This window comes from Coregonus lavaretus, assembly GCF_964263955.1.
Source record: "Coregonus lavaretus genome assembly, chromosome: 11".
In the NCBI taxonomy this organism is placed as follows: Eukaryota; Metazoa; Chordata; class Actinopteri; order Salmoniformes; family Salmonidae; genus Coregonus; species Coregonus lavaretus.
The window spans coordinates 52,217,659-52,235,522 of NC_139998.1; the positions used below are offsets into that span (position 1 = coordinate 52,217,659).

The 17,864-nt window shown below is 46.4% G+C and overlaps 1 protein-coding gene across 2 annotated transcripts in view; it reads left to right on the top strand.

The window, feature by feature from the left end:
• LOC311137471 (lysine-specific demethylase 4B-like) overlaps positions 1-17,864 on the top strand; it is an 86,726-nt gene that overhangs the window by 66,624 nt on the left and 2,238 nt on the right. For both annotated transcript variants that reach the window (XM_084172003.1, XM_084172004.1), the window contains exons 15-21: positions 90-169; positions 692-747; positions 1,092-1,200; positions 3,819-4,004; positions 11,458-11,628; positions 12,700-12,819; positions 17,359-17,451. In XM_084172003.1, the coding sequence (XP_084028129.1) occupies positions 90-169; positions 692-747; positions 1,092-1,200; positions 3,819-4,004; positions 11,458-11,628; positions 12,700-12,819; positions 17,359-17,451 (815 nt within the window). The remainder of the gene's footprint in view (positions 1-89; positions 170-691; positions 748-1,091; positions 1,201-3,818; positions 4,005-11,457; positions 11,629-12,699; positions 12,820-17,358; positions 17,452-17,864) is intronic.

Sequence of the window (17,864 nt, forward strand, 5' to 3'; positions counted from 1 at the left end):
TCTCTCTCTCTCTCTCTCTCTCTGTCTCTGTCTCTCTGTCTCTCTCTCTCTCTCTCTCTCTCTCTCTCTCCTTCTCTCTCTCTCCCCAGGTTGTTATGGTGTTAGTCTGGACACGGTACACGATGAGTCCTGGATGTGTTCGCGATGTACAGCGCTTGCCTGGACAGCAGTGAGTCCCTCACTCAACACAATGCATTCACCTGAAACAAGTTCCTACGGACTGAAACCACTGGGCTTCTCTATTGACAATATCTATGCATTTATACAATTTGGAAACGTATGTATATGTGGGGACATCAGTCACTCTTAAGGCGTCCACAGGCTTCCTATCCAAAACAGTTCGGAACAGTTTGTGCATATATTATGACGATATTTTGAGGTTTTTGGTTAACAGTAGGGTTTCTTCAATGAAATGTTTGTTGTAATTCACAAAATGTGCTACTTAAGATATCCTCGACAAAAACGTCAAATTAATGAGTAATCTTAGTTGAATTCTGACTATTTTGAGGAAGCGTGTACTGGCTACAGCGTCTCAAAATGGACAAACTGTATTATTGCTGCTTTTTTTCCCATTTTTCAAGCGAAGGATTTTTAACGTAGTATGCGAGCACACTCGTTCGGGCCTCCCCTCCGGTTTGTGCCCACTGCCTGCCCACATCCTAACCTAAACTCTGTGTTTGTGTTCTCACAGGATTGCTGTCTGTGTAACTTACGGGGAGGCGCTCTAAAGATGACCACAGACAACCGGTCAGTGGCCTTTCCTACCTTCTCAATAACACTGGAGTACCGCGATGTTACTTTAATATGCATTACTTATGCCATTCACTGTGTTGTCACCATACCAGTATCATATTGTGTAGCTCAGAAATAAACACATGAGACTCTGGGCGACAACATAAAGCTGTTGGTTTCCAACAGTGGGACTATTTTTCCTCAAGAAATCCCCCCCCCCTCACTCTTTACATTTGCATGACAATTCATTGTTACCTAAAATTCTATCATCGTCTTAGCCCTACGTGATACTGATATCGTGACCCTAGGTGTTGTGAACAGTCGGGGGCTCACGTCGATTTGTGTGTCCTCTCCACCAGGTGGGTCCATGTGATCTGTGCCATCGCCGTGGCGGAGGCTCGCTTCGTCAACGCCATCGCGAGGGAGCCGGTAGACATCAGCGCCATCCCTGAGAGCAGGAAGGTTCTGGTGAGTGGAGAGAGGGAGGGAGGGAGGGAGCCAAACTGCCTGGGTCATGTTCATTACATTCCAAACGGTAGACAAAATAACTAATACTGTGGGACTACCTGGAGTTGTCCAATAAGAAACACACATTTCATTTTTGTTCTTTGTGAATCCTTTTAAAATGTTTTCCGTTCCCTAATGAAACACCGCACTGGTCAATTTTTTTGTGTTATGTTTTATATTGTCGAAGTGTTAAGTCATTTCAGCCAGACACACAAACCTTTTGACCTCCCTTGTATTGAGGAGCCTCAAAATGAGTTGGATTGGCTAGGATTAGGCCTATGCTCCCCCAAACATGCCCCTAAACTGCAACTACTCTCCCTGGTCTCACACACTTTCCATCACATGCTACCTCTCTTCTCCCACTCCCATATCTCATTCTCTGTCACACCTCTTTCTCTCACTCTTTCATTCTCTGTCGCTCCTTCTTGGTGGTCTCCTCTCTCTCTGTCACTCCTTGGTGGTCTCTCTCTCTCTCCTCTCTCCTTCTTGGTGGTCTCTTCTCTCTCTCTCTCTTTCTTGGTGGTCTCTTCTCTCTCTCGCTCTCTTTCTTGGTGGTCTCTTCTCTCTCTCTCTCTTTCTTGGTGGTCTCTTCTCTCTCTCTCTCTCTCTCTCTCCTTGGTGGTCTCTCTCCTTCTTGGTGGTCTCTCTCTCCTCTCTCTCCTTCTTGGTGGTCTCTTCTCTCTCTCTCTCTTTCTTGGTGGTCTCTTCTCTCTCTCTCTCCTTGGTGGTCTCTCTCCTTCTTGGTGGTCTCTTCTCTCTCTCTCTCTTTCTTGGTGGTCTCGCTCTCCTTGGTGGTCTCTCTCCTTCTTGGTGGTCTCTTCTCTCTCTCTCTCTCTTTCTTGGTGGTCTCGCTCTGTCCTTGGTGGTCTCTCTCCTTCTTGGTGGTCTCTTCTCTCTCTCTCTCTTTCTTGGTGGTCTCGCTCTGTCCTTGGTGGTCTCGCTCTGTCCTTGGTGGTCTCGCTCTGTCCTTGGTGGTCTCGCTCTCTCCTTCTTGGTGGTCTCTCTCTCGCTCTTCTCTCCAACTCCTTTCACTCTCACCGGTCTCATTCTCTCTGGCTCTCGGTCACTCCGTTTTCTATCTGTTCCGTCCCCCTCCTCCTCCTGGATGGATGGATTGTGTGTTTGTGAGCTGAGGAGCAGGAGGACTGTGGCGTTGGTGAATAATAGATGCACAAAAATGGAATGTCTGAATAATCAGGTGTAATTTCTCACTGCGCTAAATGATCTGCATTGATCCCACTGGCAGGAGGCAATTTCCCATCGCTGCCGCGCCTTTGAACAAACCGCTCTCGTCCCTCGCTTAATCCCCCTCCCTCCATCCTTCGCTTAATCCAAAGCGACTTCACAGTAAATTGCACAGCCTTTGCAGTGGCATTGTCACAAATCTACAAATAATGTCATAATCTATCAAAGGAAGTGAGGATTGTCTTTTGAATAATTTACATCCATGCGCTGTCAAAGGCGCGTTTCCAAAGGCTGTAAAAACCCGTCACACCCTCTTAATGATTGGATGGCTGGGCTTATCACTATGTTAGATTTAGTTCCCGAACCCATTGATATTTGCTTGTATTCAGAAAAAGTGATTCTGAGTCTGTCCTCCTTTTGAAAGTTCTGGGATAGATGGAAGGGTTCAAACTAATTGCTAGTCCTTTGGAACGCAGCACAAACCCTCAAAGAACTCCACGGTACCTTTGTTTTTCCTCTGAAGTAAAATAGTCACAATATATCCAGAGTAGAATGGGACGCTTTGCGTCGATTCATTCATTAGTGCAGAGACTGGTGAGCACTTCTACTCCAATTTAGGCTCCTTAGCTACAGAATAACTTTCAAGAATGTTCACCCCCACCCTAACGTTGTTGAGAATTCTGGCTGCCGAATTTGTTAATTTTGTATATTCTTTATTTTACAAGGGACCATGTAATATTGAAACAAAACTCGGAGGAAATGTAATGTAATGGCTTTACCCAGGCCGGCAAAGTTTGAAGGAAAAAACGGGGGGACTTAGCAAACAAACAAATAAATAAATGTTTGTTGACGTCCATAAATCTCCCCCCTCGTTACCCCTTTGGTTCGTTCCGTCTGTGTAGTCCGTCTCCTGATTCTGGCCAGTAGGATATTCAATCGGGCGACACTGGGACCGCTGAAATATCTCAGATCCGGGGCCCTATGGAGAGCTGTGAGGCGGAGAGCTGCAGGAAGGGATTGAAATAGTAAAGGGAAGGAAGGAAGGAAGGAAGGAAGGAAGGAAGGAAGGAAGGAAGGAAGGAAGGAAGGAAGGAAGGAAGGAAGGAAGGAAGGAAGGAAGGAAAGAGACAATGAGGAGTTGATGCAGAGGGAGCAGCGCTGCTGCTAAATGCGTATAGGGGAAACACTGCAACGAATAAACTGTGTTGATACTGCATCAAAGAACTCAATCGAAGTTAAGCAAGCTTTCAGCCAAGCTTCCTGCCGATTTTAAAAACATACTCCTGAAATGTTTTTTGCTCTGATAATAGTGTATAAAAAAAAGTTACATTGACTTTAGACACAGACAAAATCCAATGTTTTGATTCTACCACACATCTTCTCTGGTGTTGCAGAGGTGTGTGTACTGCCACAAGAACACCAAGCAGATGTGCGGTGCGTGTATCCAGTGTTCCCACGACAGCTGCTCCACCTCCTTCCACGTCACCTGCGCCCACATTGCCGGCGTGGTCATGAAGCCAGCCGATTGGCCCTACGTGGTGTCTGTCACCTGCCACAAGCACAAGAAGACCAATCACAAGGTACAGTTGGGGCACAACATTGTAGAATGTTCAGATATGAATAGGTTATGCAGGACATGCATGCCCCTCTGGCATGTAGAATGAGGAATAATTATGGCTCTATTCACAACATTTCTACATGCAACGTTCAATGTTTGCCTACTGAATATGGCCATAACAGCAGCAAAACAATCATCTGTATAATATGGATGTATGATATCAAGATAAGTATTAGCTGCACTGTTAAGCTGTACGGTTTTCTGATGAAGCCTTCTATCTATGCAATGGCCAGGGGTCTGTACTATGTACTGTGCATTCGGAAAGTATTCAGACCCCTTCCCTTATTCCACATTTTGTTACGTTACAGCCTAAAGGACATTACAGCCTTATTCTAAAATGGATTAAATGTATTGTCTTCCTCATCAATCTATACACAATACCCCATAATGACAAAAGCGAAAACAGGTTTTTAGAAATGTTTGCAAATGTATTAAAAATAAAAAAACTTTAATACCTTATTTGCATAAGTATTCAGACCCTTTGCTATGAGACTCGAAATTAAGCTCAGGTGCATCCTGTTTCCATTGATCATCCTTGAGATGTTTCTACAAGTTGATTGGAGTCCACCTGTGGTACATTCAATTGATTGGACATAATTTGGAAAGGCACAAACCTGTCTATATAAGGTCCCACAATTGTCAGTGCATGTCAGAGCAAAAACCAAGCCATTAGGTCGAAGGAATTGTCCGTAGAGCTCCGAGACAGGATTGTGTCGAGGCACAGATCTGGGGAAGGGTACCGAAAAATGTCTGCAGCATTGAAGGTCCCCAAGAACACATTGGCCTCCATCATTCTTAAATGGAAGAAGTTTGGGACCACCAAGACTCTTCCTAGAGCTGGCCGCCCGGCCAAACTGAGCAATCGAGGGAGAAGGGCCTTGGTCAGGAAGGTGACCAAGAACCCGATGGTCACTGACAGAGCTCCCAGAGATCCTCTGTGGACATGGAAGAACCTTCCAGAAGGACAACCATCTCTGCAGCACTCTACCAATCAAGCCTTTATGGTAGAGTGACCAAACGGAAGCCACTCCTCAGTAAAAGGCACATGATGGCCCATTTGGAGTTTGCCAAAAGGCACCTAAAGGACTCTCAGATCATGAGAAACAGATTCTCTGGTCTGATGAAACCAAGATGAAACTCTTTGGCCTGAATGCCAAGTGTCACGTCTGGAGGAAACCTGGCACCATCCCTACGGTGAAGCATGGTGGTGGCTAGGGCTGTGGCGGTCACAACATTTCGTCGGTCTCACGGTAATTTACCGTTAATTAACACAAACACGAATCTCTTGGCTTCCACACATTATCTACATTTGAACAATTCTAATAAATCCATGTAAAATAGCCTAAACCTTCACAATAAATCCATTATTTATTTTAGACAGGTCTAAAAAAACATGATATGAAGAAAATGTAGTCTATTTCAGAAGAAAAGAATAACAAACTCTGAGTTTGTCCTTATGTTAGGTCCTGATCTGGCTATGCTATATGGCTGTGGGCTACACTAGTTCATTTAGCAAACAAGATTTGCTTAGAATTCTGTGGTATTATTTTATATTATTTTATAGTATGAAGAATACAATTGAACAAAGCTGAATAAAATAGAAAGGATATTTTCTCCAAACGATTTGAGGGAGTGTGCACATGTGGCTATTCTGTGTTGAGCGGTTGAGGTACTCCTATTTGCTTAATTTAGAGTTATTAATGTAACTTTAGTTGTTCTATATGTTTTGATTTTGAATACTTTGTAAGAATGCATGATGCGACTCTAATGATTATTTGAAAAAAGTTGCTTGAAAGGCATGAGCTCAGCTTTGTTTTTTGCGCTGGCTGTACACCCTTCATCAGTCTCTCATTCACAATTTGACAAGCACTTGATAATGCCTCGAATTTCCCGGTGGCATCCCCTATGTGTGGCCGTAACGCACCCTATAAAAATCCATGCCTTTTGCGGCCAGTGGCCGTTGTGCCCTTCTCCCTGAGTGCTGCGTGCTCAGAAGCACCTCTCACTCACATGGCTCTCCATCACGTGATCTGGTCTTTCTCACAGGCTACAAGTGAAGACAAACACTTCGGGGACGCAACTGTCCTATTTCCGAGGTGCATATTGAAGATATTGGAAGAACTGTCCACATTTACATTTCGTCAGCCAACAAGATGAGTCGGCCTAACGAACAGCAAAAGCACTAGCCTATGTCAATCTACTATACCTCATAGTACAAATGTTGACCTATTCTGTGCAATAAATAAATATTCCAAACCTAGTCTGGGTCAGTTGTGGGATGCAATAGATCTCAAATTAATACAAACACTAGCATCAACGTTTTTTACGCAATGAGGCTGACGCAACAGATCAGAACGTTTAGCTTAAAATGTGATAAACTATTAGGCTATTTCTTCACATTATAAGCGCAGCAATGTGCAAATGGTAGTAGGCTATAAGCACAAATGTTCCATTAGCGGGAAAACACAATTTATCAAAAGTGACTGCAAATGCGATTATGCATGTAATGCTTTTATCATAAAGGTGCATTTTTATTGTGAAAATGATCTTCCCCAAACTTGAAACTCACCCGCTGCTTATGTATGCCAGTTAGGCTCTACACCCTTTTACAGCAGATTAATGTGCTTAATTTTAAGAAGTTATTTGGCCACTTTAGTTGTGTTACAAACCTTAGCAAAACATATAGGCCTATGGGCTAGGCTACATGAGGTGTGTGACTGATTAGAAAATGTAGCAAAAAAAGGCATTGTTTCTTGCCTTACACTGGGCATCATTCACAAGTGATAATATACTGCTCAAAAAAATTAAGGGAACACTAAAATATCACACCCTAGATCTGAATGAATGAAATCATCTTATTAAATACTTTTTTCTTTACATAGTTGAATGTGCTGACAACAAAATCACACAAAAATTATCAATGGAAATCAAATTGATCAACCCATGGAGGTCTGGATTTGGAGTCACCCTCAAAATTAAAGTGGAAAACCACATTACAGGCTGATCCAACTTTGATGTAATGTCCTTAAAACAAGTCAAAATGAGGCTCAGTAGTGTGTGTGGCCTCCACGTGCCTGTATGACCTCCCTACAACGCCTGGGCATGCTCCTGGTGAGGTGGCGGATGGTCTCCTGAGGGGTCTCCTCCCAGACCTGGACTAAAGCATCCGCCAACTCCTGGACAGTCTGTGGTGCAACGTGGCGTTGGTGGATGGAGCGAGACATGATGTCCCAGATGTGCTCAATTGGATTCAGGTCTGGGGAACGGGCGGGCCAGTCCATAGCATCAATGCCTTCCTCTTGCAGGAACTGCTGACACACTCCAGCCACATGAGGTCTAGCATTGTCTTGCATTAGGAGGAACCCAGGGCCAACCGCACCAGCATATGGTCTCACAAGGGGTCTGAGGATCTCATCTCGGTACCTAATGGCAGTCAGGCTACCTCTGGCGAGCACATGGAGGGCTGTGCGGCCCCCCAAAGAAATGCCACCCCACACCATGACTGACCCACCGCCAAACCGGTCATGCTGGAGGATGTTGCAGGCAGCAGAACGTTCTCCACGGCGTCTCCAGACTCTGTCACGTCTGTCACATGTGCTCAGTGTGAACCTGCTTTCATCTGTGAAGAGCACAGGGCGCCAGTGGCAAATTTGCCAATCTTGGTGTTCTCTGGCAAATGCCAAACGTCCTGCATGGTGTTGGGCTGTAAGCACAACCCCCACCTGTGGACGTCGGGCCCTCATACCACCCTCATGGAGTCTGTTTCTGACCGTTTGAGCAGACACATGCACATTTGTGGCCTGCTGGAGGTCATTTTGCAGGGCTCTGGCAGTGCTCCTCCTGCTCCTCCTTGCACAAAGGCGGAGGTAGCAGTCCTGCTGCTGGGTTGTTGCCCTCCTACGGCCTCCTCCACGTCTCCTGATGTACTGGCCTGTCTCCTGGTAGCGCCTCCATGCTCTGGACACTACGCTGACAGACACAGCAAACCTTCTTGCCACAGCTCGCATTGATGTGCCATCCTGGATGAGCTGCACTACCTGAGCCACTTGTGTGGGTTGTAGCCTCCGTCTCATGCTACCACTACATTTACATTTACATTTTAGTCATTTAGCAGACGCTCTTATCCAGAGCGACTTACAGGAGCAATTAGGGTTAAGTGCCTTGCTCAAGGGCACATTAACGTCATTTAGCAGACGCTCTTAGCCAGAGCGACTCACAAATTGGTGCGTTCACCCTATAGCCAGTGGGATAACCACTTTACAATTTGGGGGGGGGGGGGTTAGAAGGATTGCTTTATCCTATCCCAGGTATTCCTTAAAGAGGTGGGGTTTCAAATGTCTCCGGAAGGTGGTGAGTGACTCCGCTGTCCTGGCGTCGTGAGGGAGCTTGTTCCACCATTGGGGTGCCAGAGCAGCGAACAGTTTTGACTGGGCTGAGCGGGAGCTATGCTTCCGCAGAGGAAGGGGAGCCAGCAGGCCAGAGGTGGATGAACGCAATGCCCTCGTTTGGGTGTAGGGACTGATCAGAGCCTGAAGGTACAGAGGTGCCGTTCCCCTCACTGCTCCATAGGCAAGCACCATGGTCTTGTAGCGGATGCGAGCTTCAACTGGAAGCCAGTGGAGTGTGCGGAGGAGGGGGGTGACGTGAGAGAACTTGGGAAGGTTGAACACCAGACGGGCTGCGGCATTCTGGATGAGTTGTAGGGGTTTAATGGCACAGGCAGGGAGGCCAGCCAACAGCGAGTTGCAGTAGTCCAGACGGGAGATGACAAGTGCCTGGATTAGGACCTGTGCCGCTTCCTGTGTAAGGCAGGGTCGTACTCTCCGAATGTTGTAGAGCATGAACCTGCAGGAGCGGGTCACCGCCTTGATGTTGGCGGAGAACGACAGGGTGTTGTCCAGGGTCACGCCTAGGCTCTTCGCACTCTGGGAGGAGGACACAGCGGAGTTGTCAACCGTGATGGCGAGATCATGGAACGGGCAGTCCTTCCCCGGGAGGAAGAGCAGCTCCGTCTTGCCAGGGTTCAGCTTGAGGTGGTGATCCGTCATCCATACTGATATGTCTGCCAGACATGCAGAGATGCGATTCGCCACCTGGTTATCAGAAGGGGGAAAGGAGAAGATTAGTTGTGTAGTGGAATTTAGTTGTGTAGTGGAACTAGAGTGAAAGCACCGCCAGCATTCAAAAGTGACCAAAACATCAGCCAGGAAGCGTAAGAACTGAGAAGTGGTCTGTGGTCACCACCTGCAAAACCAGTCCTTTATTGGGGGTGTCTTGCTAATTGCCTATAAATTCCACCTGTTGTCTATTCCATTTGCACAACAGCATGTGACATTTATTGTCAATCAGTGTTGCTTGCTAAGTGGACAGTTTGATTTCACAGAAGTGTGATTGACTTGGAGTTACATTGTGTTGTTTAAGTGTTCCCTTTATTTTTTTGAGCAGTGTATATAATTCACAAGTCATAGGCTAATATTGTTACCCATCAGACTATTCTTGAATTAGTCTTGTCTTTACATATACTAAATAATATATGTGTGAAATTTGTTTTGATTTAGAATAAACCATTATCATGCTCCTGTCTTGAAACAGGGGCAGGGGAAAAAAGTCATTTCATCTATGCACTTAAATAGTGAATGGAGGACGCTTTTCAGTGTTTCATTTTCATGCCATCCAGGTAGGCTATACTCCTGTTGTAAAGATAAGCAATGTGCTTAATATTAGAAATGTTGAAAAATAAATATAGTAGGCCTAGCCTATAGAAAGCTGATGGGATCCTCCTCTTTTTAATAGAGGCCATCAATTGCATAGCCAATAGAAATGTTACGCAACATGAGCTCATGGGCTCTCATGAAGTGTTTGATTAGGTTTTCAATTACATTTGCATTGATGTCAGAGTGATTAGAGGGACAATAGAGTGCTGAGTACCAGGCAGTTATCAAGTTTGGTAGGCTACTAAAGACCATCAGCAGCATCAGAGCTTGGAGAAGCCTAATTAGCGTGACTAAACGATCACTTGGAATTTGACTGCCTTCATGACTCGTGACTGCCGGTGTGGCAGTAATACAGTCACCGCAACAGCCCTAGTGGTGGCAGCATCATGCTGTGGGGATGTTTTTCAGCAGCAGGGACAGGCTGCTAGACAGGATCGAGGGAAAGATGAACAGAGCAAAGTACAGCGAGACCCTTGATGAAAACCTGCTCCAGAGCGCTCAGGACCTCAGACTGGGGCTAAGGTTCACCTTCCAACAGGACAACGATGCTAAGCACACAGCCAAGACAACGCAGGAGTGGCTTCGGGACAAGTCCCTGAATGTCCTTGAGTGGCCCAGCCAGAGCCCGGACTTGAACCCGATCGAACAACTCTGGAGAGACCTGAAAATAGCTGTGCAGCGACGCTCCCCATCCAAATGGACAGAGCTTGAGAGGATCTGCAGAGAAGAATGGGAGAAACTCCCCAAATACAGGTGTGCCAAGCTTGTAGCGTCATACCCAAGAAGACTTGAGGCTGTAATCGCTGCCAAAGGTGCTTCAACAAAGTACTGAGTAAAGGGTCTGAATACTTATGTAAATGTGATATTTCAATTTGTCATTTTTAATAAATGTGAAAAAAATTCTACAAACCTGTTTTTACTTTGTTATTATGGGGTATTGTGTGTAGATTGATTGAGGAAATAAAATAATGTAATCCATTTTAGAATAAGGCTGTAACGTAACAAAATGTGGAAAAAGTAAAGGGGTCTGAAAACTTTCCGAATGCACTGTATATATCACACACACTGAATGTACAAAACATTAAGAACGGCTTCCTAATATAGATTTTTGCCCTCAGAACAGCCTCAATTCCTTGGGGCATTGACTCTACAATGTGTCAAAAGCATTTGACAGGGATGCTGGCCCATGTTGACGCCAATGCTTCCCACAGTTGTGTCATGTTGGCTGGATGTCCTTTGGGTGGTGGACCATTCTTGATACACACGGGAAACTGTTGAGCGTGAAAAAAAACCCAGCAGCATTGCAGTTCCGGTGCGCCTGGCACCTACTACCATACCCCCCGTTCAAAGGCACTTACATGTTTTGTCTTGCCCATTCACCATCTGAATGGCACACACACAATCCATGTCTCAATTGTCTCAAGGCTTAAAAATCCTTCTTTAACCTGTCTCCTCCCCTTCATCTACACTGATTTGAAGTGGATTTAACAAGTGACATCAATAAGGGAGCATAGCTTTCACCTGGATTCACCTAGACAGTCTGTCATGGAAAGAGCAGGTGTTCTTAATGTTTTGTACACTGTGTGTGTGGACCATGAAATATAACACTGTCTGTGATCCACTGCTCTAACCCCATAGAAATAGAATGACAATAGATTCAATTCAAATAGTTTCTATTTTCACACTCCTCCCCCTCTCTAGGCAAGGGCGGGGCCAAGGGGGGAGTTTTCTCTGGGCCAGAAGGTAATTGGACGGAACAACGATGGCTGGTTCTACCCCTGCACCGTCATTGGCATGACCTCACAAACCTTCTACGAGGTCAACTATGATGACGGCTCCTTCTGTGACAACATGTTCCCCGAGAACGTTGTGGTGAGGGCCTCTCTCTACACCTCTGTCTCTATCAGCCTCTCTCCCTACACCTCTCTCTCTATCAGCCTCTCTCCCTACACCTCTCTCTCTATCAGCCTCTCCCTACACCTCTCTCTCTATCAGCCTCTCTCCCTACACCTCTCTCTCTATCAGCCTCTCCCTACACCTCTCTCTCTATCAGCCTCTCTCCCTACACCTCTCTCTCTATCAGCCTCTCCCTACACCTCTCTCTCTATCAGCCTCTCTCCCTACACCTCTCTCTCTATCAGCCTCTCTCCCTACACCTCTGTCTCTCTATCAGCCTCTCTCCCTACACCTCTCTCTCTATCAGCCTCTCTCCCTACACCTCTCACTCTATCAGCCTCTCCCTACACCTCTGTCTCTCTATCAGCCTCTCTCCCTACACCTCTCGGACTCTATCACCCTCTCTCTCTGCACCTCTCGGACTCTTATCAGCCTCTCTCTCTACACCTCTGTCTCTCTCTCAGCCTCTCTCTCTACACCTCTGTCTCTATCATTCTCTCTCTACACCTCTGTCTCTATCAGCCTCTCTCTACACCTATCGTCTCTCCGTCTGTCTCTCTACACCTCTGTGTTTCTCAGGGTCTCTACACCGCTCTCTTAGTCTCTCTCTCTCTCTCTCTCTCTCTCTCTCAGCCTCTCTCTCTACACCTCTCTGTCTCTGTGTCTCTCTATACCTCTCTGGCTCCCTCAGTCTGTGTCCTAATCGTTAAGGTTTGACATGGTGAGGTGACCATGATATGTGTTGACGTAGTGACAACATAATGACAGGAGAGAAAATCAGCTCTTCAAATCAAAGCAGTGGCTATGTAATAATAATAAATAATCATATGCCATTTAGCAGACGCTTTTATCCAAAGCGACTTACAGTCATGTGTGCCTACATTTTTACGTATGGGTGGTCCCGGGGATTGAACCCACTACCCTGGCGTTACAAGCGCCATGCTCTACCAATTGCGCTACAGAGGACCTATCTAGTGGATACGTTAGATGCATCAAATCCTAACCTCTTCCTCAAATCAATCACTCCGTTCTCCCCTCTCCCTCCAGAGTCATGACTGTCTTCGTAACGGCCCCCCAGAGACAGGCGAGCTGATGTTGGTCCACACCATGGAGGGCCAGGTGCTCAACGCCTCCTACGTCAAGGAGCACGTGCACAAGCACTACCAGGTGAGTGTAGCGGTGGTCCCCCATACACTCCCTTCACTCTCCCTCGTCAACCAAATAGCCCACTAGCCCCGTGTTCCAGCCCAGCACTAAGGTAAAGTTGATTGCTTGAATCCGGGGATGTTAGTGCTAGGTTAGGACAAAAGCCTGCACACCCTGTGTACCCCCTCGTGGATCAAAAATAACTGGGTATGTATATGGGCTAAAATCAATGTAGCTTATCTCGTCATTAGACCACTGGGGGCATTATACTGCTAGGATGCATGGACAGGTTATGAACAATTGATTTCCCCTAAATTCTCCTTATGACAACTTTAAGTAGGCTTTACAATGGCCCACTCCATCTACATTGAACCCCCAGCACTGCACCAAGTTGGTTCTGCACCTAAATCCTTTTTATACCACAACTTATATGACTTTCCAGCACAGTATGTATCTGAATGTTTCCAGCACAGTATTTATCTGAATGTTTCCAGCACGGTATTTATCTGAATGTTTCCAGCACAGTATTTATCTGAATGTTTCCAGCACGGTATTTATCTGAATGTTTCCAGCACAGTATTTATCTGAATGTTTCTAGCACAGTATTTATCTGAATGTTTCCAGCACAGTATTTATCTGAATGTTTCCAGCACAGTATTTATCTGAATGTTTCTAGCACAGTATTTATCTGAATGTTTCTAGCACAGTATTTATCTGAATGTTTCTAGCACAGTATTTATCTGAATGTTTCCAGCACAGTATTTATCTGAATGTTTCCAGCACAGTATTTATCTGAATTTTTTTAGCACAGTATTTATCTGAATGTTTCTAGCACAGTATTTATCTGAATGTTTCCAGCACAGTATTTATCTGAATGTTTCCAGCACAGTATTTATCTGAATGTTTCCAGCACAGTATTTATCTGAATGTTTCCAGCACAGTATTTATCTGAATGTTTCCAGCACAGTATTTATCTGAATGTTTCTAGCACAGCATTTATCTGAATGTTTCCAGCACAGTATTTATCTGAATGTTTCCAGCACAGTATTTATCTGTTAATGTTTCCAGCACAGTATTTATCTGAATGTTTCCAGCACAGTATTTATCTGAATGTTTCCAGCACAGTATTTATCTGAATGTTTCCAGCACAGTATTTATCTGAATGTTTCCAGCACAGTATTTATCTGTTAATGTTTCCAGCACAGTATTTATCTGAATGTTTCCAGCACAGTATTTATCTGAATGTTTGCAGCACAGTATTTATCTGAATGTTTGCAGCACAGTATTTATCTGAATGTTTCCAGCACAGTATTTATCTGAATGTTTCTAGCACAGTATTTATCTGCATATAAAAATGATGGTGCCCTTGTAGATTATGGCGGAATATCTTGATACAGCGGACATTCATACGTGGTCGAGAGATTTAGCATTGAATGTGCTTTGAATGTGCGTGTGGGGAATTTATGGTGCGATGCGCAGAGTGCTTACAAGGTATAAAGCTTAGAGGCAAGGTTCCTGGAGTTGGTACCGGAGAAACACAACTCCTCCGAACACACATGGTGTGTACACACACACACATACACACAAACAGAGAGAGAGCCTTGTGAGCACGACTGTGTGCTCTTCCACTCTCAGCATGGGTGATGCGTGATATGACAAGACAAATGGCACAGACACAGACACATCACACACACACATAGACACATCACATACACACTCATTCCAAAATCATGAGCATGAATATAGAGTTGGTTCCCCTGTTGCTGCTATAACAGCCTCCACTCTTCTGGGAAGGCTTTCCACTAGATGTTGGAACATTGCTGCGGGGACTTACTTCCATTCAGCCACAAGAGCATTAGTGAGGTCGGGCACTGATGTTGGGCGATTAGGCCTGGCTCGCAGTCGGTGTTCCAATTCATCCCAAAGGTGTTCAATGGGGTTGAGGTCAGGGCTCTGTGCAGGCCAGTCAAGTTCTTCCACACTGATCTCGACAAACCATTTCTGGATGGACCTCGCTTTGTGCACGGGGACATTGTGATGCTGAAACAGGAAAGTGCCTTCTCCAAACTGTTGCCACAAAGTTAGAAGCACAAAATTGTCTAGAATGTCATTGTATGCTGTAGCATTAAGATTTCCCTTCACTGGAATTAAGGGGCCTAGCCCGAACCATGAAAAACAGCCCCAGACCATTATTCTTCCTCCACCAAACTTTACAGTTGGCACTATGCATTGGGGCAGGTAGCGATCTCTGGCATCTGCCAAACCCAGATTAATTCATCGGACGGCCAGATGGTGAATCATGATTCACCACTCCAGCCGACGCTTGGCATTGCGCATGGTGATCTTAGGCTTGTGTGCGACTGCTCGGCCATGGAAACCCAATTCATGAAACTCCCAACAAAGTTATTGTGCTGAAGTTTCTTCCACTGGCAGTTTGGAACTCAGTAGTGAATGTTGCAACCGAGGACAGGCGATGTTTACGCGCTTCAGCACTCGGCGGTCTCGTTCTGTGAGCTTGTGTGGCCTACCACTTCGCGGCTGAGCCATTGTTGCTCCTAGACGTTTCCTCTTCACAATAACATGTCTTACAGATGACCGGGGCAGCTCTAGCAGGGCAGAAATTTGACAAACAGACTTGTTGAAAAGGTGGCATCCTATGACTGTGCCATGTTGAAAGTCACTGAGCTTTTCAGTACGGGCCATTCTACTGCCAGTGTTTGTTTATGGAGATTGCATGGCTGTGTGCCTGTCAGCAACGGGTGTGGCTGAAATAACGGAATCCACTAATTTTAAGGGGTGTCCACATACTTTTGGCCATGCAATGCACTCCTCTGGTTTAGGATCACACAAACCATCCATTTTATCAGTGTGTCGCTCTGACTGGATGTACTATGTATGTGATTGTATGGTTATGCCTCTGTGTGTGTGTGTGTGTTTCTAATCACAGGATGGGACTGTGGAGGGGGATGTGTGTGGTAGTCTTGGAGTCTCGCTGTGCTTGTCTGTGTTGTCTGCTCAGAAGTCTACACAGCATAGCAGACAACAATCCTGTTTTTCATCCACGTTATTTCCAACACAACACTTTCAGAAAGAAAAAACTACTTTTCAAAAAAGTGTATTCTTCTTTTTCTTCTCCCTGTCTTACTGGCTGTGAGATGTCAGTGTGAGTCAGCATTAAGAGGCTGTTAGCGACTTGGAGCAGAGAGGAACATAAGTCTCCAGCTGGTGCCTGTGTCAGGGTGGCCAACACCACCTAGTCTCTTAGCCATCGCTGCCCCAAAGGTCCTCCTTTCTCTCGCTCTGTTTCTCCATCGCTCTGTTTCTCCATCGCTTTGTTTCTCCATCGCTCTATGTCGCTCTCTCTCCGTCTTTCGCTCTCTCTCCGTCTCTCGCTCTCTCTCCGTCTCTCGCTCTCGCTCTCTCTCTCCGTCTCTCGCTCTCCGTCTCTCTCTCTCTTTCTCCGTCTCGCTCTCTTTTCCATCTCTTGCTCTCACTCTCTCTTTCACTCTCTCTCTACATGCTAGTGATGCTGGCTAATCACCTGCTATCTTTCATTTGAGTCTCTCACATACACATTCGTACGCACACACAACAGAGTCACACAACAGTCACACACACCAAGACTGGGTTTTGTCATCCTGACAATCCTGGGCTCTGTCGTTTTTTTTTTTTTTAGGAATGACCCTTAATCAACTCTCACTCTCTTTCTGTCTTTCCATCTCTCGCTCTCTCCGTCTCTCTCTCTCTTTGTCTTTCCATCTCTCTCTCTCTCCGTCTCTCTCTCTCTTTCCATCTCTCTCTCCATCTCTCTCTCTCTTTCTGTCTTTCCATCTCTTGCTCTCTCCGTCTCTCTCATTCTGTCTTTTCCATCTCTCTCTCTCCGTCTCTCTCTCATTCTCTCTTTCCATCTCTTTCTCTGTCTCTCTTTCTGTCTTTCCATCTCTCTCTCTCCGTCTCTCTCTCTCTCTCTTTGTCTTTCCATCTCTCTCTCTCTCCGTCTCTCTCTTTGTTTGTCTGTCTTTCCATCTCTCTCTCTCTCCGTCTCTCTCTCTCTTTCTGTCTTTCCATCTCTCTCTCTTTCTGTCTTTCCATCTCTCTCTCTCTCCGTCTCTCTCCCTTTGTCTTTCCATCCCTCTCTCTCTCTCCGTCTCTCTCTTTGTTTGTCTGTCTTTCCATCTCTCTCTCTCTCCGTCTCTCTCTCTCTTTGTCTTTCCATCTCTCTCTCTCTCCGTCTCTCTCTTTGTTTGTCTGTCTTTCCATCTCTCTCTCTCTCCGTCTCTCTCTCTCTTTCTGTCTTTCCATCTCTCTCTCTTTCTGTCTTTCCATCTCTCTCTCTCTCCGTCTCTCTCCCTTTGTCTTTCCATCCCTCTCTCTCTCTCCGTCTCTCTCTTTGTTTGTCTGTCTTTCCATCTCTCTCTCTCTCCGTCTCTCTCTCTCTTTGTCTTTCCATCTCTCTCTCTCTCCGTCTCTCTCTTTGTTTGTCTGTCTTTCCATCTCTCTCTCTCTCCGTCTCTCTCTTTGTTTGTCTGTCTTTCCATCTCTCTCTACTCCCCTTTTCAGGTGGAGTTCCAAGATGAGTCCCAGCTGTTACTGAAGCAAACAGAGATCCACTCGCTGGAGCAGGACCTGCCCAAGAGGGTCTGCACCCGCCTGGTACGAGACCCCCTGACACCCACCTACTAGGGCTGGGGAGAGGGAGGCAGGGGAGAGGGAGGCAGGGGAGAGGGAGGCAGGGGTGGGCTGAGGAGAGGTTGGCAGGGGTGGGCTGGGGAGAGGTTGGCAGGGGTGGGCTGGGGAGAGGTTGGCAGGGGTGGGCTGGGGAGAGGTTGGCAGGGGTGGGCTGGGGAGAGGTTGGCAGGGGTGGGCTGGGGAGAGGAAGGCAGGGGTGGGCTGGGGAGAGGAAGGCAGGGGTGGGCTGGGGAGAGGGAGGCAGGGGTGGGCTGGGCTGGGGAGAGGGAGGCAGGGGTGGGCTGGGGAGAGGGAGGCAGGGGAAGGCTGGGCTGGGGAGAGGGAGGCAGGGGAGGGCTGGGGAGAGGGAGGCAGCGGTGGGCTGGGGAGAGGGAGGC